The sequence below is a fragment of the Mesoplodon bidens genome (genome assembly GCF_964165515.1).
Source record: "Mesoplodon bidens genome assembly, chromosome: 19".
Taxonomy (NCBI): Eukaryota; Metazoa; Chordata; class Mammalia; order Artiodactyla; family Ziphiidae; genus Mesoplodon; species Mesoplodon bidens.
This window is the reverse complement of record NC_138179.1, coordinates 5,929,998-5,953,870: the sequence shown is the minus strand read 5'-3', so window position 1 is coordinate 5,953,870 and position 23,873 is coordinate 5,929,998. Positions and strand designations below refer to the sequence as shown.

At 38.1% G+C, this 23,873-nt stretch overlaps 1 protein-coding gene across 2 annotated transcripts in view; it reads right to left on the bottom strand.

Moving 5' to 3' along the window:
* Positions 1–5,849: 5,849 nt before the first annotated feature.
* GDPD1 (glycerophosphodiester phosphodiesterase domain containing 1) overlaps positions 5,850–23,873 on the bottom strand; it is a 43,641-nt gene continuing 25,617 nt past the window's right edge. The window contains exons 4-10 of one of the 2 annotated variants that reach the window (XM_081219343.1): positions 23,811–23,871; positions 17,357–17,475; positions 16,750–16,839; positions 12,649–12,782; positions 9,311–9,370; positions 7,518–7,569; positions 5,850–7,111 (exon numbers count right to left, since the gene is read on the bottom strand). In XM_081219343.1, the coding sequence (XP_081075469.1) occupies positions 6,989–7,111; positions 7,518–7,569; positions 9,311–9,370; positions 12,649–12,782; positions 16,750–16,839; positions 17,357–17,475; positions 23,811–23,871 (639 nt within the window). In that variant the 3' untranslated portion in view covers positions 5,850–6,988. The remainder of the gene's footprint in view (positions 7,112–7,517; positions 7,570–9,310; positions 9,371–12,648; positions 12,783–16,749; positions 16,840–17,356; positions 17,476–23,810; positions 23,872–23,873) is intronic. The other variant, XM_081219344.1, reaches the window with a different exon arrangement.

The window sequence follows — 23,873 nt, the reverse complement described above, 5'->3', positions numbered from 1 at the left end:
TTTTAAAAGAATTTATAACATGGGAAACTGTTCATGTAAAATTAAGTGGGAAAAAACCCAAAATGTAAAAGTACATATAACAGTGTAATCATTACCATGTAGAAACCCCAAAAACTATGCACTGTAAAAAGATAGAAGAGGGGCTTCCCTGGTGGCGCAGTGGTTGGGAGTCCGCCTGCCGATGCAGGAGACGCGGGTTCGTGCCCTGGTCCGGGAGGATCCCACATGCCACGGAGCGGCTGGGTCCGTGAGCCATGGCCGCTGAGCCTGCGCGTCCGGAGCCTGTGCTCCGCGATGGGAGGGGCCACAACAGTGAGAGGCCCACGTACAGCAAAAAAAAAAAAAAAAAAAAAAAAAAAAAAGATAGAAGAAAATAGAGCAAAAAATTAATAAAAAGTAAATGTCTTTGAGTTGTGGAGTTATGAATTTTTAAAAATTATTTTATTTATTTTATTTATTTATTTTTGGCTGCATTGGGTCTTTGTTGCTGCACGCAGGCTTTCTCTAGGTGTGGCGAGCGGGGGCTACCCCAGTTGTGGTGTGCAGGCTTCTCATTGCAGTAGCTTCTCTTGTTGCGGAGCATGGGCTCTAGGCACGTGGGCTTCAGTAGTTGTGGCATGCAAGCTCAGTAGTTGTGGCTCGCGGGCTCTAGAGTGCAGGCTCAGTAGTTGTGGTGCACGGGCTTAGTTGCTCCGTGGCAGGTGGGATCTTCCCGGACCAGGGCTCAAACCCGTGTCCCCTGCATTGGCAGGTGGATTCTTAACCACTGCACCACCAGGGAAGTACCTGGAATTATGAACTTTTAAAAAATGTCCAGGGCCTCCCTGGTGGCGCAGTGGTTGAGAGTCCGCCTGCCGATGCAGGGGACACGGGTTCGTGCCCCGGTCCGGGAAGATCCCACATGCCACGGAGCGGCTGGGCCCGTCAGCCATGGTCGCTGAGCCTGTGCGTCCGGAGCCTGTGCTCCGCAACGGGAGAGGCCACAACAGTGAGAGGCCCGCGTACCGCCAAAAAAAAAAAAAAAAAAAAAAAAAAATGTCCAGATAATTTCTGGATCATATCCAAAGCAAAGCCATAATCCCTCTTTCCTGATTTGGAAAGAAGTGGTTAAGCAGAAAAGCTGGATTCTTTGGTCAACTCCAAGTTGGCAGTTAAAGGTTTCTCTTCTCAAGAATTTGGACAAAAGTCACCTGCTAAGGCCCTGGACATCTAACAAGTCTGTGGTAGCTAGAAAGGCTTTTATTTTTAAATTATTTTAAAAATAATTGATCTCTATTAATTGTAGAAAAATCAGAAAACACAGACAAGTAAAAATAAGTCACTCATAATCCCATCATCATAAAAACCACAACTAACACTTTGGTAGCTATCATTCACTTTTTAAGTGAATATGTATAAATATTTTTTGATTATAGAGTATATGGTCTTATGGCTTAGTCTTTTTACTTAATAATATCTCACATCAGTACCCACAGAACATTAATATTTTAATAATATCATTATTTGGATTTATCATAATTTATGTAACCAGTTCCTTCATGCTGCATACTTAGATTGTTTCTAACTTTTCACTATGCATATGTACCTTTGGGTACTTGTCCTGCTATTTTCTTAGGATATTATTCCTAGCACTGGAACTTCGGAGTGAAAGGATATATTTACAGATACTGTCAGGGCTTCCCTGGTGGCACAGTGGTTGAGAACCTGCCTGCTAATGCAGGGGACACGGGTTCGAGCCCTGGTCTGGGAGGATCCCACATGCCGCGGAGCAACTGGGCCCGTGAGCCACAACTACTGAGCCTGCGCGTCTGGAGCCTGCGCTCCGCAACAAGAGAGGCCGCGATAGTGAGAGGCCCACGCACCGTGATGAAGAGTGGCCCCCGCTTGCCACAACTAGAGAAAGCCCTCGCACAGAAACGAAGACCCAACACAGCAAAAATAAATAAATAAATTAATTAATTAAAAAATAAATAAATAAGGATACTGTCAAATTAATCCTGAAAGTGTTCTGCCAATTTATATTCCCACCAACAGCTCATGAGTGCCTGTCTCCCCATGCCCCTCACCAATGCTTTCACTCTTGCCCTTCTAAGAGTTAGAAATTGGTATCTCACTCAATGTTGTTTTAATTTATAGGTCTTGGATTATGAGTGAGGTGAAACATTTTTTGATTGTTTGCTTTTTATATTTGTGGATTACCTGTTCATATCCCCAACTCATTGTTCTTGAAAAGCTTTTGACCAGAAAGGACCATAACCCCTTGAGGAACTGACTGAATGAAAAAGGCTTAGAGTAAGTTAGGAAGGAAGGAAGAAAGAGAGGTTCTACTCAAGGCTGAAGGGGGGAAAGGTCTTAGATCAAAGATTACAGAAGCAAAGAAAAAATTTTTTTGCAGAAAACTCCTTTTTTAAGTCAAACTTTATGTGGAACTCACATATGAAACAGAAAAAAGTGAAGCAGCGCTTGTCAACTGGGAAGGGGTAACACCCAGCTATACCTGCTCAGCCCCCTCTTAGCATAACCATCCCAACTCACCCAGCAGAAGCTGCCTAGGCCCCGTCTTGGGGCTTCAAGGAACTAAAATTTAAAAGTAGTGGGCAAACAAGACCAATGTATTTGTATTATTTTCATAAGCAATGAGTTAAAATTATGCCTTTTTTTTTATAGACTTCTCTACTTTTGAAAGAAGAGGGCATAAATGAGTGGGGAAAAATGTTATCATTCAGTCTCACTGTGGTATGAAGCATGCTATTCACAACGTAGGCATCTGGTGGCATAGCAACCTATTCAAATTGCAAGTAGAATACTGAGAAGGAACTAATATCACGTTTAAAGTGCTAGCTTCGGGACTTCCCTGGTGGCTCAGTGGTTAAGAATCTGCCTGCCAATGCAGGGGACATGGGTTTGATCCCTGGTCCGGAAAGATCCCACATGCCACAGAGCATCTAAGCCCCTGTGCCACAACTACTGAGCCTGAGCTCTAGAGCCCATGCTCCGCAGCGGGAGAAGCCACCGCGATGAAAAGCCCGCTCACCACAACGAAGAGTAGCCCCCGCTCAACACAACTAGAGAAAGCCCACATGCAGCAACGAAGACCCAATGCAACCAAAAATAAAATAAATACATAACAATAAAAAAATAAATTAAAAACATAAACATTAAAAAGTAAATAAAATAAAAATAAAAACAGCTGAAATTTATGCTAAAAACTAAAGTGTTAGCTTCACAATACCTATAAGTACACAAAACTCCTAAATCTATTCTTCCAGACCTATCCTTTCATCCTAGGGTTAATATACCTAAACTCGAACACCTTTCTGTCATTTCAAAGAGTACCCATATATGTTATTTCTACCACCAAACTGGACCCCTCTCCAAGTTCCCCATTTTCCTGCAGCTTTGGAGTTAGTAATGAACTTTCTCTTCTCCTTTTAAGCTCATCTGGTCACTTATTAATTTTTCCATTACACAGATGCTTAGATTGATTGTTTCCCTATTTATATTGCCACTGCTTTCATCTGGACACGTATTACTTCATTCCTGGATTGCTGCAAGAGTTTCCATCTTGTAGACTATTGCCAAATTAATTTTTATGCAATCTAATGTTAATTGGATCTGTATAGCCTCTGACCTGGTTTCTGGACTATTCTCTGGTCTAGGCTTATATCTTTCTTTCAGCTTATAGGATGATCCAACTTACCAAACAATAGTTTGTCAATGTTATACAAAAAAGGCAGAAAAAGCTAAACATCACTAGTGGCTTTATGAATTATTTTGGTATGCTCCCAGCATTCTGATCTCTTTGACTCTTTGATCTGACCACTTTGGTCCTGATCTTGTTTTAGTGCCTGGTCTCTGACTGCTATTTACATTTTCCCTTTGGTACTGAAATGATTCTGATATATTATTGTCTGGCAGTTTCAGTTCTTGTTTTTAACATCTCAAGTTTAGCCACCTACTTGACACACGACTTTTGATTCAGAACAAACTCTTCAACCTGGCATTCATGGCTTTCCTTAATTGGAAAGGAAACTTTTTTTTATCTATGGCAGATTCTCTCTTGATATATTTTTTTAACCTTTTCAGGCCCACCATGTTGCACAACTCTAAGCAGAATCATTCACATTGTATTTTGTGTCAATGATTTCCCATACTAGAACATACGATGATTTATGTTTTATGTTCTCTTTTCCTACCCCACTGCAGCCATTCTTTCTCCACAGTTGGGCTACTAGATGCCCACCTGTAGCCAGGGCCACACCCCAATTTCTAGAACAAGTCCTGGCCAGAAATGAGAGGTTGAACAGCTCTGGGACTCAGTGTCAACTTACTACTGTAATTAGTCCAGTGTTATCACTCTGTTCTTCGGTTCTATTAAATGAGCTTCTTTCCAAGATCTGGGTCCTAGTTCTTGTAACTTGTGTCCTGTTCTGCCTTGGTAACATGCCTCGGACCCTAGTCCTATAGAGAAACTCTTACTACTTCAAGTTAAAATTCCCAAATTCCGGCAGGACTTCCTGGGTGGTCCAGTGGTTATGACTCCACACTCCCAATGCAGGGGACACAGTTTCAATCCCTGGTTGGGAAAGATCCCGCATGCCATGCAACGTGGCCAAAAAAAAAAAAAAAAAAAAAAAAAAGATAGTAAGAAAATAAAATTCCCTCATGCCAATTGCCTACTGAAATACCTACCTGTCAAATGCTGTCCACTGCCATGTATTTAGGATTCTACTAGCATGCTGGACTATAGGTCTGTCAAATCTTTTTTTTTTTTTTAGGCCACGCCTCATGGCTTGTGGGGATGTTAGTTCCCCAGCCAGGGACTGAACCCGTGCCCCCTACATTTTAGGAGTGCAGAGTCTTAACAACTGGACCACCAGGGAAGTCCCTGGGTATGTCAAATCTAGTGCCAGCTTCATCCCAGGCAAAGGGTCTAATCCCATCTTTTGACCACTTCTCTAGCCTTCCCTACCATGCAATGCCTAGCAATATCTCTCTCAAAATGAAAGGGTATCTAACCTCTTTTAAAACGTGATGCCCCAATCAGAAAAGCAATATTCAGATGTTATCTGATAACTCTCTTGTTATAGATACTATACTTTTATTAAATGAATTGAAGTCACCTTGACTATAAAATCATCAAACTTTTAAAACATGACTTTCTAAACATCTTTACCATGCTGGGTACTTTATCTTCTACTGATTGACACAAAATATATGCTGGCCTTATAATATGAACTGCATCATAACTGAATCATAACAAAGCAAAATTTGGAAAGGGGAAATTGCAGAAAGAATTATATCAAAGATGATCAAAAAGATCTCTAGGGCTTCCCTGGTGGCGCAGTGGTTGAGAGTCCGCCTGCCGATGCAGGGGACACGGGTTCGTGCCCCAGTCCGGGAAGATCCCACATGCCGCAGAGGGGCTGGGCCCGTGAACCATGGCCGCTGAGCCTGCGCATCCGGAGCCTGTGCTCCGCAACGGGAGAGGACACAACAGTGAGAGGCCCGCGTACCGCAAAAAAAACAAAAAACAAAAAAAGATCTCTAGCAACTGTAATCATAAATTACTATAAGCGAAAGTGAAAATGATGGATTTAATGGATTACCTTCCCAAGTTATTTACTCAAATACCAAGAGGCAATTTCTTTACCATAAAAGTGTTTCTATATTTTATTTTCCTTACACTAGAGAGAAGTCTCAGGTGTATTTAGTTACACTATCAATTTACCATCTCATTAAATTCTGACAAAAAATTATAAAGCATATTTGGAATTATGACTGCAAAACAAAAACACCACCAATGAAGAACCCTTATTTTGTTTCTGAAAATTTTATTTCAGTGTAAACAAAAAAACAAATGTCATTTATGTCATCCAGGGACAGGTGGGAGAGTATGATCATCCTTTGTAGCTGTTAGCTGGCAAACTTCAAATGTTCCAGATTATATTTACCTCCCAGAGAGATAACGAAAATAAGTCAAAAAGATTAGAAACAGATTTACATGAAGTCACATCAGAAAATCTGAGAAAGTGATGCTTAATGCTTTGGGAAATTCTGTTTCCACTAATACTCAGAAGAATAGATTCTTAAAGATCAGGAGGAGGTGGCTTATACTATAAGTTTTAGACACAGTGATACACACTTTCATCAGTTTCATATGATTGTTAGGATTCAGAATGTTATTTAAAATCTAGATGTAGGTCCAGACAGTTAGTCATTGCCAACAATGGAAAATTTACATTTCTTTAGAGGAAACAAAAATGTGACTATTTGCATCTTGTCTTAATTTACAATTAAGTCCAATTTTAATGTTTACAAAAAAAAAAGACACAGTAGCATTGTTACATACCTGAAAAAGATTCCAAATAGAATGTCCCTATTGACAACAGCAACCAAGAAATTCGAATTTAGTCTACAGATTTTATTTCTGATCATGTAATAAACTTTCAGTTATTTCTTTGAGTCTGCTTTCTGCTAACAATGTTCAACTTGTCAGATAATTACATCACTGATTTCCGAGCTCTCCTTTCACTGTATTTTTCCCCTTTAACTAAGATATGCCTAGAAATAAGAAGACAACTCGGATAGCTGTAATGGCCTTCAATAATTCTGTCTTACTAATTAGTTGATCTTATTCCAGTGAAGGCTAATGTCAAATTTATCCAATAGTCTCCGATTTCAGAGTTACTTATAATAGTAGAATACTGCATCATATACAGAAATCTTGATCGATAATCTTCTACTTACATCTCATAACCAGTTTTCTTTCTAAACAAACTATTTACAAATGTAAAATTTGGAATATTGTTTAAAATAGATATACAATATATAGTTTCTACATTCTCAGACAGGCTTAAAAATGAGGTAATAAACACTTAACTGATTAAACCTTTTACCATTCCAGAAATGGCTTAGGGAAATAATAACAATTTTTTTTCTTAGGTCTTTTCATGTTTTCTTTGAACGCTTCTGAGTACCTCCTTTTCTATTCTGAAAAATTATGTAAAAAATCCTTAAGTTTTGTTGGATAGTCTGTCATCACCCCAGTTGCTCCCAAATCAAAAGCTCTTTTGTATTCCTGCTCTTCATTTAATACCCAAACATACACCTGAAAATTAGAAACATGAGAAATATGAGAAGAAATGTTAAAATAGAAAATTATTTTTATGGTAGCATTTATCCACTACAATCTCAGCACACTTAAAAATAACCTTTTAATAACCTGCAATTTTAAGAAATCGTTGAGCCCTTTAAACAAATTCCACTTTGCTCATTAAATATGACCGTCCCACACCTCAGCTTCAGCTATTCTCACCAATACATAGGTGAATTCTGAAATGTCGATACTTTCTTGTTAACTGTAAGGCAGAGCTTAAGGTCTTCATATGAGAACCAGTAAAGCAGCAGAAGCAGAGTCAGGACCATATTAAGTCAGTTAAAAGTTCCTGCCCCTTAAACTTCTGTTAAACTGCTAAACTATGCTGTTTCTAAAATGCACCATTCCAAAAACTTACCTGAATGCCTCGGGCAGTGAGGTGGTTGAACAAAGCTTTTCTCATTAGGAGACTAGAAAAGAAAAGCACAACAGATTTAGGTACTCCTTAGCCCTAAAGAAGCACTAAAATTAGTCCTCAGTCCTAACTTAGTCAATTTAGAGTTTATCATTCCTAGTTGAACTTAATCCCAACGTTTTGGCAATATAACCAACGGCCTCAAGCAATAATAGCTGCTGTGGATGCATTTGTATCTTAACTGCTGAAACTCCTTTCTACTCCTTGCTGCCATTATATCCCCAGGGGATGTATTCTTATTGAAGCAGCTCAGTGCAGAAGGGGCTTCCTCACTTTCCTTGCTGGCACCATAATGAGAGTGAGAAATAACTGGGAAGTCGGTGTTCCTAGCTTTCCAAGTTAAACTAAGGCAGTGAACTTGGGTCAAATTCTATAACATCACAGTCCATTTACAAAATGAATTAGTCTTTTGTGAGCTATTTTAGAAACCTAATGTTCAGGACTTCCCTGGTGGCGCAGTGGTTAAGAATCCGCCTGCCAGTGCAGGGGACACAGGTTCGAGCCCTGGTTTGGGAAGATCCCACATGTCACAGAGCTACTAAGCCTGTGCACCACAACTACTGAGCCTGCGTGCCACAACTACTGGAGCCCACGTGCCTAGAGCCCATGCTCCGCAACAAGAGAAGCCACCACAATGAGAAGCCCACCCACCACAACTAAGAGTAGCCCCCGCTCACCACAACTAGAGAAAGCCCCCGGGCAGCAACAAAGACCCAATACAGCCATGAATAAATAAATAAATAAATAAATAAATGTGTATATATATATTAAAAAAAGAAACCTAATGTCCATTAATTACACTATCCTTTATATAGGAAAAAAGAAAAGCATTTTTTTTCAGTTCCAAATAACTAACTTAAAAGTGCACTTTTAGAATACAAATCACTTGAGCAAGATGGGAACTTACTGTACTGAAAAGCTATACATACTATTTCTATTCTGTTTATGTCTATTAGAATGATTAAGTAACAGAAACTAAAAATCATATGCATTTAGCACCAATTAAAAATGCATCCTTAAAAACTAGAAATTAAATTAGGAATACAGCAAAAAAGAAGAAACCCTGTGGCACAGAGAAAAGATACAACTAGTTTTCCAACTCTATGAAAGAGGAGCTAGTAATAAAAGGTGGTGATTTATGACTATTATTTAAGCATTCAAGGTTCCACTTTAAAGCAAAGTATAGCACAATAACTTTGTGGGTTTTACCTAACATTAAACTCAACATGTCTTAGAATTTAAGTCATTTTATCTAAAGTAGATGCCCACCGTATAGATAGGGCTTCCTTTTTGCTGTTAAGTCTCGCTGCAGATTTTCCTGAGAAATGTGCCATTATATACTCTTACATATATTGCATTGCTATACACACTTCTTTTCACCGTATTTTTGACTGCAGGCTCATGGAAACAGTGACTAAGTAGAGGGGATGGGTATATATCCCCGGCTCTGCTACTAACCAGCTACATAATGCCAAGTACCGTAAATCATCTAACTTCGGGTAGGTGGGTGCTCAGTTTTCTCCTGAGTTTGATGAGATTATCTCTCAATTCTTCTTAAGGTTTTGTGACTAGCAATGAAGCTAGTTCTAAATGATTCATACATCATCCATTTGTATAGTAGATGTTCAACACATCCCTGTTACAAATTACATGTAGAAAACCTGCTCTAAATTATAAGCATCGTATTTAATAGAGTTAAAACAATAACTTGTATATCAAGAAACTAAAATTCTTACACATCAGAAAGCCAGATGAGAAACTTTTGACTTCTGGACATGGTGTGTGGTTCTTTTAGCCTGAGGCAAAATAAAATTTAAATCATAAATTAGAAACACAGGAATATATCAGTGTGATAAAATAAAACAAGTACAAAAACAAAAAGAGTGCCTTGCCTGCATTTAGTATATGTTTAAAAAATATTTGGAAAAAGGCAAAAATAAATTCGAACAAAGCCCATTTGGGTTTTCTATTTTCATTGATTTCAAGCTAATTTTTTGCTACCACAATTCAAAGGTTAAAATTAATAAGTTATCTTTCCAGAGACCCTGGGTGCCCAGAACTCATGTCTCTTCTCTTTTCTGGTGAAGCCTCTTTCTTTTGCTTTGTCTGCTGTAATTTTGTTATGTAGTAGATTTAAACACACAGCCAAACTTTACTATGGATTAAAAGATATTTGGGGTAAAAATGAGACTAAAAAAACCCTAAAGGCATTTTTTTTCTTTCACTTTCAATGTTTTAAGACCTAGGCCCTGTCCTTTTAAAATATCTTTCCTACTGAAAGAGTATACATGACTTTTAGACCTAAGCTGAGCTCCTTCTTCAACCTCTTTGATGCCTAGAGCAGCACCTGTGTCATTAACTCTGGGTTGTGTCCAGAGACATCTCTGATTAGTCAGTCTCTCTACTATGAAGATTCCTCAGCTTCTTTCTAAGTTAAACAGCACAGAGTGATTTTTATTCTCCCCAGATCTTCATTTCTTATTTCCTTTCTAACTCCTCCTATCTACACTAAATTCATTTTTAAAAAAAATAAATTTATTTGTTTTTATTTTTGGCTGTGTTGGGTCTTCGTTGCTGCGCGCAGGCTTTCTCTAGTTGTGGCGAGCGGGGGCTACTCCTTGTTGCGGTGCGCGGCCTCTCATTGTCATGGCTTCTCTTGTTGCAGAGCACGGGCTCTAGGCGCGTAGGCTTCAGTAGTTGTGGCACGTGGGCTCAGTAGTTGTGGCTCACGGGCTCTAGAGCACAGACTCAGCAGCTGTGGTGCATGGGCCTAGTTGCTCTGTGACATGTGGGATCTTCCTGGGCCAGGGATCGAACCCATGTCCCCTGCATTGGCAGGCGAACTCTCAACCACTGCGCCACCAGGGAAGCCCACTAAATTCATTTTTTGTCTTTTTCTCTGAATTCAGTTTTTATTTGAAGCTCTCTAAATAGACTCCTCTTTTCTCACTAACTCTAGCCCAGGTAGAAAGTCCTGATTGCAATTTCAGGAATCCCAAGAATTTAATAACCCAAAATACTAGTTACCTCATTAAACACAAATGATTATGTTGTCTTAGGAAGTACCGTCTTTCATTAAAAAAAATAATAGGGACTTCCCTGGTGGCGCAGTGGTTAAGAATCCGCCTGCCAATGCAGGGAACACGGGTTCTATCCCTGGTCCAGGAAGATCCCACATGCCACGGAGTAACTAAGCCCGTGAGCCACAACTACTGAGCCTGTGAGCCACAACTACTGAAGCCCACGCACTCTAGGGCTTGTGCTCTGCAACAAGAGAAGCCACCGCAATGAGAAGCCCGCACACCGCAATGAAGAGTAGCCCCCGCTCGCCACAACTAGAGAAAGCCTGCGCGCAGCAACAAAGACCCAGTGCAGCCAAAAATAAATTAAAAAAATAATAATAAAACATACAAACACATAATATCCTACCAGTGTCTTAATCCATAATCATTTTTTAGAGAAAAAAATTAATTCTAGGAAGTTTGTTCATATGTCTATTTTTTAATAATATTTGCTTCTAAAAGGAACACATGGAGATGATCTAGAGAGCACAACAGTACACTCTTAACCAGAGGAAAGCTAAGTACTTTAGGAATAAATGGTTAGGAATTATTTTAATCCAGCAAGCAAAAATGGTTTGTTTGTAGACAAGAATGATTTCTGCTGTTTCATTTCAGAAACAGCTACAAACACTGCTAGTAAATATAATTGGGAATAGATAAAATAAACATACTCATCACTAACAAACTCAAACTGGAAGACAAGCATGAAACATAGATGCTGACTGAGTACAGGGGTGCTGATCAACTTGTTTCTCTTAATGATATTTCCTAATGACTGATGTACTAATGTTCAGCTTAATTTTTTTTGAAGTTCTGTGGGGATGAAAAGAGTTTTTATGCAGGTGAAATCACATTTTTTTTTTTTTTTTTTTTGTGGTACGCGAGCCTCTCACTGTTGTGGCCTCTCCCATTGCGGAGCACAGGCTCCGGATGCGCAGGCTCAGCGGCCATGGCTCACGGGCCCAGCCGCTCCGCGGCATGTGGGATCCTCCCAGACCGGGGCACGAAACCGTGTCCCCTGCATCGGCAGGCGGACTCTCAACCACTGCGCCACCCGGGAAGCCCTGAAATCACATTTAAATGATCTCCTCAGAAGCTCTGAATTCCTTTGTCATGGCTCAGTTATTATTAGAAATGTATAGCTAGAAATGACATTATAAGGGTAGGGGATTGTGAGATGAAGAGATGAAGCTCTCTAATAACAATGATAAAGATAATTTAACAATAAAAGTTATCATTTATTGGCGCAGTGGTTGAGAGTCCGCCTGCCGATGCAGGGGACACGGGTTCATGCCCCAGTCTGGGAAGATCCCACATGCCGCAGAGCGGCTGGGCCCGTAAGCCATGGCCGCTGAGCCTGCGCGTCCGGAGCCTGTGCTCCGCAACGGGAGAGGCCACAACAGTGAGAGGCCCACGTACCGCCAAAAAAAAGAAAAAAAAAAAAAGTTATCATTTATTGACTGCTTATTATTTTCCAGGCAATGCTAAGTGTTTTATATATTTTTATCTTTGTAGTAAATTAGTGTGTGAAAAGCAAGGCTTTATACCCAGCAGATAAATTACATAAATATGGAACTATCTTATAAAAACTAACTCCATCCTTTTCTTTCTCCCACCTCCAGAGGTTTTTTTGCATTGTTGTTGTTGTGGTGGTGGTGGTGATTTAATACTAGTGGTGAATTTGGAGCTTAATGGAATTTCAGCTGGGTATAGTTGTCAATCAAGCAGAAAGAAGTAAGGGAAGTTGTAGGGCAATTGTTATTAGGCGTTTCAATGATTAAGTTCAATTCTTTTTACCTGACTTCTGAGTACACAGGCACTGAAAGTCATTGTTACCTGAAATGGGTCAGGTAAATACTTTAAAACCTTTATTATTCATTTTAGAGAATGCATCTTAATTATATCAAATATGGAAATAACTAGAGCAATCTATTCTTTATCATTGAGATCAAGAAGTCTTCGTCTTAGTTTTCCTGTAATTGAGAACTGATGAAAACAGGGTAACCACTTACTTCAGTATGATAGAAGGCATTGGGATTTCAAAAAACTGTTCTCGAATGGGCACGAAGGGCAGGAGGCCAGTGAAGAACAGGCCAAGAATGAGCAGAACACGTTGTAAACTGAAGAGTATAGGAATGTCTGAATTCTAAAAGACACAATCAATATTGTATGTTACTTTATAACTGTTCAAATAAAGAGGTTTATTTCACAACCTTCAAAATTTCCCAAGACTGTACCTTGACATCTGTTAAAAGTACTCCCTGAATTATCAATATCCATTTCTAACACACCACACTTAGAAATGACTAGTCCTTGACAAATGGCTCAGGATCTATCTTGGAGGCCTATAGTATTAATTGATACTCAAGTTTCTCTATTCCCTACTCTCTGCTTTTTCAATACCATTTCTGTCTGTTATTGCTAGTCCTTATCAGTAGAGATTAAACATACCAAATTTAATGGAACAAGATAAAGAAATGAAATATTCAGTAACCTTCTATATAGTCAATAACCATATATATAATAAATTTTTAAACAGTATATGATACAGATATGAATATAGATATATATTAATGGTGTTGCAAATGTCACCTTTCAGCTACATATACATATTTTCAAATGTAAATAGGACTTTGTAAACTAGTCCAAGAATCTAACCACCCTTCTAAGTTTCTATTACAAAATGTGTTCATCAAGATCCCCAAACCCTTCAACTGCAAGCTTCATATATATGTGAACTCTTTTCATCTTGCAAAACTGAAACTCTGTACCCAGTAAACAACTCCCCATGCCCGCCTCCTCCAGCTCCTCCTATGTCTGTCTTTAAAACAAATAAATATTATAATAAATTTGAATATTTCTGAATAAAAGTAATATATTGAAAAAATCATGCAAAAACATAATTTATTTTAAATATTAGCTCTAAATTACCTACTTCTTTATTTTTTTAAAAATGGACTAAATAAGTGTGAGGACTTCTTTTGCTCCTAAGTTCACATGCTGCTTTGTAATATTTTCAGTTTATTTATATACAGGTGTTCCAGCTGCAACACAGTATACAAGTCCCTGAAAGAAACTTTGATTTCTGCAAGGGCTTCCCCGGTGGCGCAGTGGTTGAGAGTCTGCCTGCCGATGCAGGGGAAACGGGTTCGTGCCCCGGTCTGGGAAGATCCCATATGCTGCGGAGTGGCTAGGCCCGTGAGCCGTGGCCGCTGGGCCTGCACGTCCAGAGCCTGTGCTCCGCGACGGGAGAGGCCACAACAGTGAGAGGCCCGTGTACCGCAAAAAAATCACTTCGATTTCTGCAAATTCATACACTAAGAATAACAGAGCTCATAGGAGGAAATAGGGCTAGGGGCTGACCCTCAAAACTTATGCAACTTTGAAACCAGAGAACTAAAAACAGTAACTGGTACCTCTGGAGAGCCATGCAAGGTCACTGGTAGGAAGAGGGCTAGGAGCGGTATGCTGGCATACAGTTGGCATAATAACTGGTTGTTCCTGTATTAAATTAGAATATCTGGAATGGGACCCATGCATTAGTACTTTTTGAAACAATTCCAGTAATTTCAATACACAACCAAGGATAAAAACAGCTTCATTAAGTATGAGTGAATAAAAAGTCATTAGATGAGAATAAGCGCCACGTATTTTTCCTAGCACCACTGTGTCCCCCACTTTCTTTTATTTTTATTTTTTTTTTTTTATTTTTTTTTTTTGCTGTACGCGGGCCTCTCACTGCTGTGGCCTCTCCCGTTGCGGAGCACAGGCTCCGGACACACAGGCTCCGCGGCCATGGCTCGCGGGCCCAGCCGCTGCGCGGCATGTGGGATCTTCCGGGATAGGGGCACGAACCCGTGTCCCCTGCATCGGCAGGCGGACTCTCAACCACTGCGCCACCAGGGAAGCCCTCTTTTATTTTTATATTTTTAGTTTCTAGCATCTGGGAATTAAAGAGCTAATATGAAATTCTCATAAATCATACTTTAAGAATTGTAAAAGATACATGACTTAATTATATAGCATGTTCATAATACGAATGACAATTATTGTTGAGACATTCTTACCGCAGTGTTTGAAAATTGCTGCTGAAAATTTTGGAGTTTTTAAATTCTAAAGTGACAGAAAGCCAGAGGCTTCTAGGAAAATATGTGAATCAAGGGAAAAGTTCTGTGATTCTGGACCAAAAGTGAACTTTTAATTTTGAAATAATTATAGAGTCACAGGAAGTTATAAAAATACAGTAGAGGCTTGTATATCCTTAATCCAGCTGCCCCAAATGGTAAAATTTGATGTAGCCAGATGTATCAAAACCAGGAATTGACATTGATATATTACTGTTAATTAGACTGTAGACCTTATTCGGTTTTCACCATTTTTAAAACCTGTGCTCATTTGTGCATGTGTATAGTTCGATGCAATTTTAACCCATGTATAGATTTGTGTAACCTCGACCACAATCAAGGTACAGAACTGTTCCATCACCACACAGAAACTCCCTCCTGCTACTTCTTTGTATTTGCACCCACACCCAGTCCCTGTCCTCTGGGAGCCACGAATCTGCTCTTCATGTCTGTAGTCTTGAGAATGTTATATAAATGTAATCGTATAACCATTTGAGGTTAATTTTTTTCACTAAGCAAAATGCCTTCTAGGACCATCCAGGTTGTTGCGTGTGCCAGTAATTCATTCCCTGTTCCTGCTGAATAGTATTACATTGTATGGATGTGTTAGTTTGTTCAGCCACGTACCCACTGAAGGGCATTTGGCTTGTTTCTAGTATTTTGGTATTGTGAATAAATCTGCTATAAACATTCATGTATAGGTTTTTGTGTGCATAGTTTTCATTTTTCTGAGATAAATGCCCAAGAGTAAGATTGCTGGTTAATATGATAAGTGCATGCTTAGTTTTGTAAGAAACTACCCAACTAATTAACAGAGTGGCTGTTCTGTTTTACGTTCCCACCAGCAACACAGGTGAGATCCAATTTGTCCTCTTCTTCTCTAGCTATTATCACTATTTTTTAATTTGAAGAAAAATTCTGAATGATGTAAAAAGATCAGCAGGTCATGAAGCCTCCAGTATACTAGCTCCCTTTTAATGACATGTGAAAATACTATCAGACAATGATTAGTTATGGAAGTCTCAGTCCTAAATTCTTGGAGATCTGAAGCCACTGAGCCCATTGATTATTCTGTTCTCTCCTTTTGTACACAGATACCTTGGGATCTCACAGAGCCTGCTGCACATAAATAAAACTTACTTGCCTTAATGAGAGCCTCATTACTTTTAATTGTACTTTTAATTGTAATGGTTCTTGGATCTATGCCTTTGGCTTCTTTGCCAGGAAGGAACGCCTTCTCAAAAGAACTCTTTGTATTTTAGAATTGCTACTTGTGTCATGATATTCCTTCTGCACTATCACTTGCATTCTGAAAGAGAATCTTGTGTTTAAGGTTTTTTAACACTTTGAATTCCAAATCCTCTTAGCTGATTATATAGCTAAATTTGCTTATAGAGGCTTAGTGTACCATTTCAAACTATATTAACTTAATTTTTTATAGATATATTTTCTTCAAACAGAAAAATTTCAGTTGGTGGATGGCCCTACTTTTATATACTACCTGATAATCATGATCCTGGCTTAATTTGATGAATTCTATTTGGGAGGTAGGGTAAAGAAAGCTTGAGCTATAGAGTTGAAGGACTAAATACTTCCCTTAATTCAAAATTACACAAAAAATTTTGATTAACTAACAAAAACTAGACACTAAAAAATAGAAATCATATTTTGTTTTATAATATACATAATAAAATTAATTAAATGTTGGCAAACAACTAATATTACCATGTGAAAATAATAATTCTGTGAGCCAGTCCAATTACATTGAACTTAAATTGCAAGGTCCATTATCTCTACTAAATTCATTATCTATAAATTCATCATATTTATTAGTAAATTTCTGGTTAGTTGCTTCCATCCAGTACCGTCTGCCTTTGCATCAAGGCTATGAAATAAGATATTAAAAAAATTATTACTGTATTTACTTAATATTTAAAGATACACAACAGCAAAAAAAATAGATCATTCTGTATCATTTATGAAGCTTACCTCTTTGTAGCACTTTTCTACAATTTCATAACTGGCATTACCCCACACTGTTATGTGTTCTCGTCTGTACTGCTTCACCAACTCTGAAACCTACATGTGAAAATTCAAAATTTTATGCATGTGCCTATTTGTAAATCCACTTACATGATTTCACTTAAAAAATGGATTACAACTGACTATCTGCCAGTGCATACTATAAAATTTTGGAAGAACTGATACATAAAGTCAGATTATTTTATAAAGTACAAGAAATTACATTTTACCATTATATGATTTATTTAATAGAATACAACTGTTTAGTAATTTGCTATAAACTAAGTACAAGTGAAACAAGTGAAACTAGAAGAAGTTAATTAGGTAAATGCCAGAGCAATGGGTTCACAGAAGCTCACTTTTATCCATGACTGCGACATGACAAGTCACTCTGAAACAGGCTTTCCTACAGTACAGTGATGTCTTCTACCAGGGCAGTATTTGAAACAGTACTGATCCCTAGAGTATCACATTTACTTGAACATTATCAATCTATGCAGGCACCTACTCTAGCCTTATTTAGTTTGGATGAAATCGGATGCAACACACTCAGAGGACACAATGCCTTAAGTACCTTCTTAATCAGCAAATTGTTGTTGACTTTGATATCGATGTTAATAGGAGTGTTAGGAAAGGCCTCAAAAACTTCCTTCAGTAATGGAATTCGGTTATCTTTTCCTTCACATTGGCATGCTGAGAAAGCAAGATTTTTAAATGTATTTTTAAAAGATAACTTACAGTTTTCTGATGATTAGAAAAGTTATAGTATGTAGTCATAGTAGGACACTTACAAAATGATGAAAAATATAAAGAAGAAAAGAAAAATCATCTAAAAATCCAACAACTTAGATAAAACCATTGTGATCATTTGGTGTATTTTCTCTCCTCTCTTCTTCCTATGCATAATCTAATAGAGTTATAATATAGGGTCCCTTCAGATTTTAAGCTGATTTTTTCACATAAGTAAAAATAAGTATTGCATGTTAATATGCTGTATTTATGATTATGATTAACATTTTTTTCCATTAAGTTTTTTGAGATAACTGTAGATTCACATGCAGTTGTAAGAAATAATACAGAGATCTGTGCAGGCTTTACCCAGATTCCCCAGTGGTAACCTCTTGCAAAACTACAGTACAATATCATAACCATGATATTGACATTGATATAATCCACTGATCCTATTCTGTAATTATTATTTTAAAAGGTTTTAAAATACTCCACTGAGTAGCTATACAACAATTTAATTTTTAAAATTTAACCATTCCCCTTGAAGGGGAACATAGTTTGCCACTCCAAAATCTGCCATTTTGGCATAAGGATTATTTTGAAGTGAAGGCAATTGAGAAGCAGCAGATACAAGAAAAGCTCTCTGCCCTTCCCCTATCTGCCTAAAAATAAGACTTAAATTATACAAAAATTAATCAACAGCAACCCTAGACCCTTGTCAGCACCAAAGGACTCTACATAACAAACTACTGACTAGCCTTTATCTTCCATTAATCCCCTATATATTTACCTTTCCACAATTTGCCACCCTGGACACTCAAAATTTATTGGGTTTTTTTGTTTGTTTTGTATATTTGTTTAAGATGCTATATAAACTCAAGTTCTAGCCATGCCTTTGAATAATTTATCCCTGAGTTTCTCCTATGACACATACATATTAATAAACTTCTGTTTTTCTCTTGTTAATCTCTTTTTTTGTTACAGAGTCCAGCTGAGAACCTAAAAGGATAGAAGAAAAAAAATTCTTTTCATCCCCTTGACCCTACTAGTGGATACTGAGATTGTTTCTAAAGTTTTGCTATAACATCATCATTGAATTTTTCAGAGAGTGAGAATATGTTTAGGCAAGGGAAATACATGCTAATCAGCAATGGGTTGAAGAATTATATCAATGCAGTTATTCAAAGAAAACTGAGTCATGAAAAAATCAGAAGAGGATTTTAATCATTCTTTTTATTTCCTGTGGGTCATTTTCTTTATTCTTTCTCTAGTTCCTTTTGCCTCTAATCACTTCTATAATATACTATACATACTATATACGATTATAAAATTTCCCCTTCCACCTGAAACGTGAATTCCACTAATCTGTGAATAACAAAATGGTGGAAGATCCTTTATTTCATCCTCATTGTATGACAAATCAAAACAAAGAAGCATATCAAAAAAAAGTAAATTAAATCCATGTCAGAAAACTTTTTTTTAATAAAGACTCATGTGAAAAGCAGGATGTGAATGGGGGGAAAATAAAAGAAAAAATCTGTTACTGTTTTGTCTGCTCTGTATTCTATTCTTATCACCTTTTTACTACCTCTTGTAATTCAGATAGGGCTCTGGGTCATTCTGATGGGACTGTCAATCATTTGGCTTTGCCTCCCTGGCCACAGAGAAAGCACATGACCTTTTAAGCATAACAATATGGACCACAGGTGATGTTGTCTGAAATCCTCAGCTGAATGGATCATGTACTTTTGATGTTATCAGAGGTCCATCTTTATGTGGAGAAGGTGTGCCTGAGAACAAAGCTAACATCGATGAAAGTAGACCCAAGAAATGGAGATAAGAGAGACGAATTATTGCTTAAGCAACTGGAATCAGTTATGTTTGAATGCATATAACCTCTACACTTTTTAGTTATGAGAAGAAAAAAATTCTTTGTCATAAACTTTTCTTAAGCTATCTTGAGGGCTTCCCTGGTGGAGCAGTGGTTAAGAATCCACCTGCCAATGCAGGGTTACATGGGTTCGATCCCTGGTCTGGTAAGATCTCACATGCAGCGGAGCAACTAAGCCCATGTGCCACAACTACTGAGCCTGGGCTCTAGAGCCCACGAGCCACAACGACTGAAGCCCACACACCTAGAGTCCGTGCTCCGCAACAAGAGAAGCCACTGCAGTGAGGAGCCCACACACCACAACTAGAGAAAGCCCACATGCAGCAACAAAGACCCAATGCAGCTAAAAATAAATAAATTAAAAAAAAATCCAGATTAAAAAAAATACAACAAACTATCTTGAGATGGATTTCAAGTACTTAAAACTCAAAGAGTTTGGACTTAAACTACAGAATTGAACTATAAAACTTAATTTTAAAATATTTATTTATTTATTTATTTATGTCTGCATTGGGTCTTCGTTGCTGCTCACGGGGTTTCTCTAGTTGCTGCGAGTGGGGCTACTCTTCGTTGCGGTGTGTGGGCTTCTCGTTGCAGTGGCTTCTCTTGTTGTGAGGCACGGGTTCTAGGCAGGCGGGCTTCAGTAGTTGTGGCACACGGGCTCAGTAGTTGTGGTTTGCAGGCTCTAGAGAACAGGCCCAGTAGTTGTGGCACAGGGCTTTAGCTGCTCCACGGCATATGGAATCTTCCCGGAGCAGGGATCAAAGCCGTGTCACCCTGAATTGGCAGGCGGATTCTTAACCACTGTGCCACCAGGGAAGTCCCTGAACTATAAAAGTTAATTATTGTTAATACGTAAAAATTTAGCTATTGAGACTTCCCTGGTGGCGCAGTGGTTAAGAATCCGCCTGCGTTCAAGTCTTGGTCTGGGAAGATCCCACATGCTGCAGGGCAACTAAGCCGTTGTGCCACAACTACTAAGGCTGCGCTCTAGATCTACGAGCCACAACTACTGAGCCTGAGTGCCACAACTACTGAAGCAAGCACACCTAGAGCCTATGATCCACAACAAGAGAAGCAACCGCAATGAGAAGCCTGCACACTGCAATGAAGAGTAGCCCCCTCTCACCGAAACTAGAGAAAGCCCATGCACAGCAACGAAGACCCATGCAGCCAAAAGTAAATAAATAAATAAATTTATATATTAAAAAAAAATTAGCTATTGTTTTTACCTACCTAGCATCCTTCCTTCCCTTGGAAAACTGCATCTCCTTCATTCCAAATTGTTCTGGTTGGTTGGGCTGTCAAAAACATGATCCACTCCCCACTTACTCTCACAGTAGGCATATGACCTAGGTCTGGCCAATCCTAATAGCCTATCTCTTTGTCCACGGTGAATAGTTCAAGATGCACACATGATCCAAGTTGGGCTAATCAGTCTCTTTCTCTAGAACTTTTCCTTTCCCTGGGGTCACAGTACAGGCAGGATGTGAATTTACGGTTATCAGTGATCATGTTCCTGCCACATGGCCAAAATCCGTAAGACCCAGGAGAAGCAGAACAATGGAATAAAGCCAGAAGAGTCCTTTTTTGTACCCAAGGATCCAAAAATGTTTAATATCAGATCCACCACATCTTAGAGAGCTAATGATAAAATAAATGTCTTTTATCCCTTAAGGTAGTGTAAACTGGTTTCTGTTAGTTATAACCTAAAAAGTCTGAACATGATGTTCTATCTGCACAGTCCAACAGGGTAGCCACTAGCCACATAGGGCTATTTAAATTAAAATGAAATAAAATTTAAAATTCAGTTATTCAGGTACACTAGCCACATTTCAAGTGCTCAATAGTCACATGTGGCTATTGACTCTTGTATCAGACAGTGCAAATGTAGAACATTTCTATCACTATAGAGAGCTCTATTTAGACGATGCTATTCTAGTTAAATAAAAATTTTGTTAGCTTATTAAGTGTGGAAAAATTAACTTTGCAGTCAAAAGAATTACCATGGGCAATAGCTATTCACACCCAAGTAAGATGTATGCAAGGATCAAATTAGAAAGAGGTCAAACAGACAAAACTAACTTTGGAACAGCAAAATGACACATTACACAATAAGAATAATATTGCATCAAACAGTGGGGGAAACAAGGAAATAAAAATGTGCTAAGAGAAAAATGTGTGCTAAAGTGATGTAAAGGTATTTAAATTAGATGACTTGGCCAGCAGAGAATATAGAAAAAGAGTTGGAGGAAGAAGTTGTCCCAGTATTGTTTTGGGCAGAGAATAACCAGCTGGGAAATACTACCAAAAGGGAAAGAGGGAAATAACAGGAAAACAAGAATGCTAGACTAGGAGTATGCCATAGGATGTGTTGGGTGATGGAACAAGTGAAGTAGCTCTGGAGCATGCTAGAACTTTAAAACTTATCACCATAGTCAACTCTGATTATCCAAATTATGTATTTTCCATGAAAAAGAGGTTGCTTTCAAGTAAGCAGGATAGATAATAACAAACCCTTTGGTTAACACATTTTTATGTTCCTTCTTTAAGTTTCCTTTTTAATGTAGCCTGTGGCACATCGAAGCATCTTTTAAAAGAAAACACTTAATTCTTCTCCAGTTAAGTTGTGAACCACAAAGAAAGCAAGAGGCCTGAAATTTGTATTCCTCTGAGAGTTGATTCCCTCTCTCTCACTCTCTCTCTCTCTCTCTCCTCCTCCTCCTCCTCCTCCTCCTCCTCCCTCCAGTATTTAAAGAAAAGAAGAGTTCCGAGCAGGGGAATAGAAGAGTAAAAAAATGAACAACTTTCTGTCTAATCTGAGTCAAGTTTTTACAGTACTATATATTAGTCTGTTTCAGATGCGGTAAACTTCACATTGGAGGCATAGTCTTTAAGTTAATTATTATATGAGTTGAATACAATATGAACAAAAGTTAATTATTAAATTTGAGAGTATGTGGCATTGCCACTAATATGGGATTTGAAGAGATTCTGCAGATAGAGAGGCAGTATAGATAGCTGAACACTGGCCTGGTAAGGAGAAGACCTAGTTTCAAATCCCAGCTCTGTCATTTATTTGTTGTACAACCTTAATCAAGTTCATTTACATCTTTAGGACTCTGTTTCCTTCCTGTAACAGGAGGAGACAGGATTAGATGGTTTCAAAGGTCTCTTCAAGTTCAAAAGTTTTATGACTTTATGTGGTAGATATAAAACCAGGAAAAAAATTAAAATATATTTTTGCTCAAAGCATCTCCTAATCTTTGTGAGGCTTTGGCTTTGCTCTCTTCAAAGGGAAAACTAGGAAAAACTTCACTTGTGAAATTTTCTTAACCTTCCCAAGTCCACAACTGACACCAATATTGAATAGCTTTGCAAGTATAATTCTACTAATTATAAGAATAAAAGGTGTTTGCTCAAATCAATGAAAGCTTAATGATACTTATCTAGAAGGCAAAGTCAAACAAACATCAGATCAAAACGTCCTGTAGAGATAACTGATGCAAACGGTTTTCTGATTTTTATTTGGCTTTCTAAAGTTTCTCAATCAAGGAGAAATTATACCAGCCAATTTTAAATTTAGCTCACAGAGCAGTTACAGTTTTTTTGAAAATTAATATCAATATATCCTTGGCTTTAACCAAGGTTTCAACTATATGCAAGCCATACCAAGGACCATAACATGAGCATTTTGCACTTTTCCTGAGTTACATATAAATCATTCAAAACATGAGGCTGAATTGTGAAGGTGAGGTAGCTCAGCACCTGTATCTCGAGGTTGTGTATTTTCCATCCTAACATGTTCCATCCTAACATAACTAACACATTGGGCCAAGGGACATATCTCTTTGTGGGAAATGTTCCCTCAAAAGAAAAAAAACAAAACTGCTGTGCTGGTGATTAAAAAGTGAAGATGACTAAGAAATGGATGGTTTATTTGAGTAATGGAATATTCTTAATAATTTAAAATATGGAGTAGCTAAATAACATAGAATGAAAAAATTATAGAATCAATAAGGATCTGAAAGGGGTTGCTTCAATTTCTTTTCATTTATGCTTCTTATTTATGATGGATTATTTACTACAAGTTATAGTAATATTCTAGAATTTGAAGCTTTAGAAGTATACAAGCTTTAGAAGTATGGGTTTCTCGTAATTAATATTCAGGCTTAAATGAACTGTATATAAATTTAGATAGAATGAGTTAGTTAAATTGTTGGGCATCATAATCTCAGGGTCAGATGACCATCAAGATTTCAGATTTGTAGGCCTGAGCAAACAAGCCTTGAGGGTAATACTTTTAGTTGGAACTTCTTATCACAAATAATGCACATGTATTTCTAATTCTCAGCATAAATGAATACACTTTAGTGTAAATGTTTAATCTGCAAATGTAAATTATTACCTTTTTGAAATGAGACATCCAGTTTTCCAAGGTAAGGTGGGAGTTCCTTTAAAAGATATGACT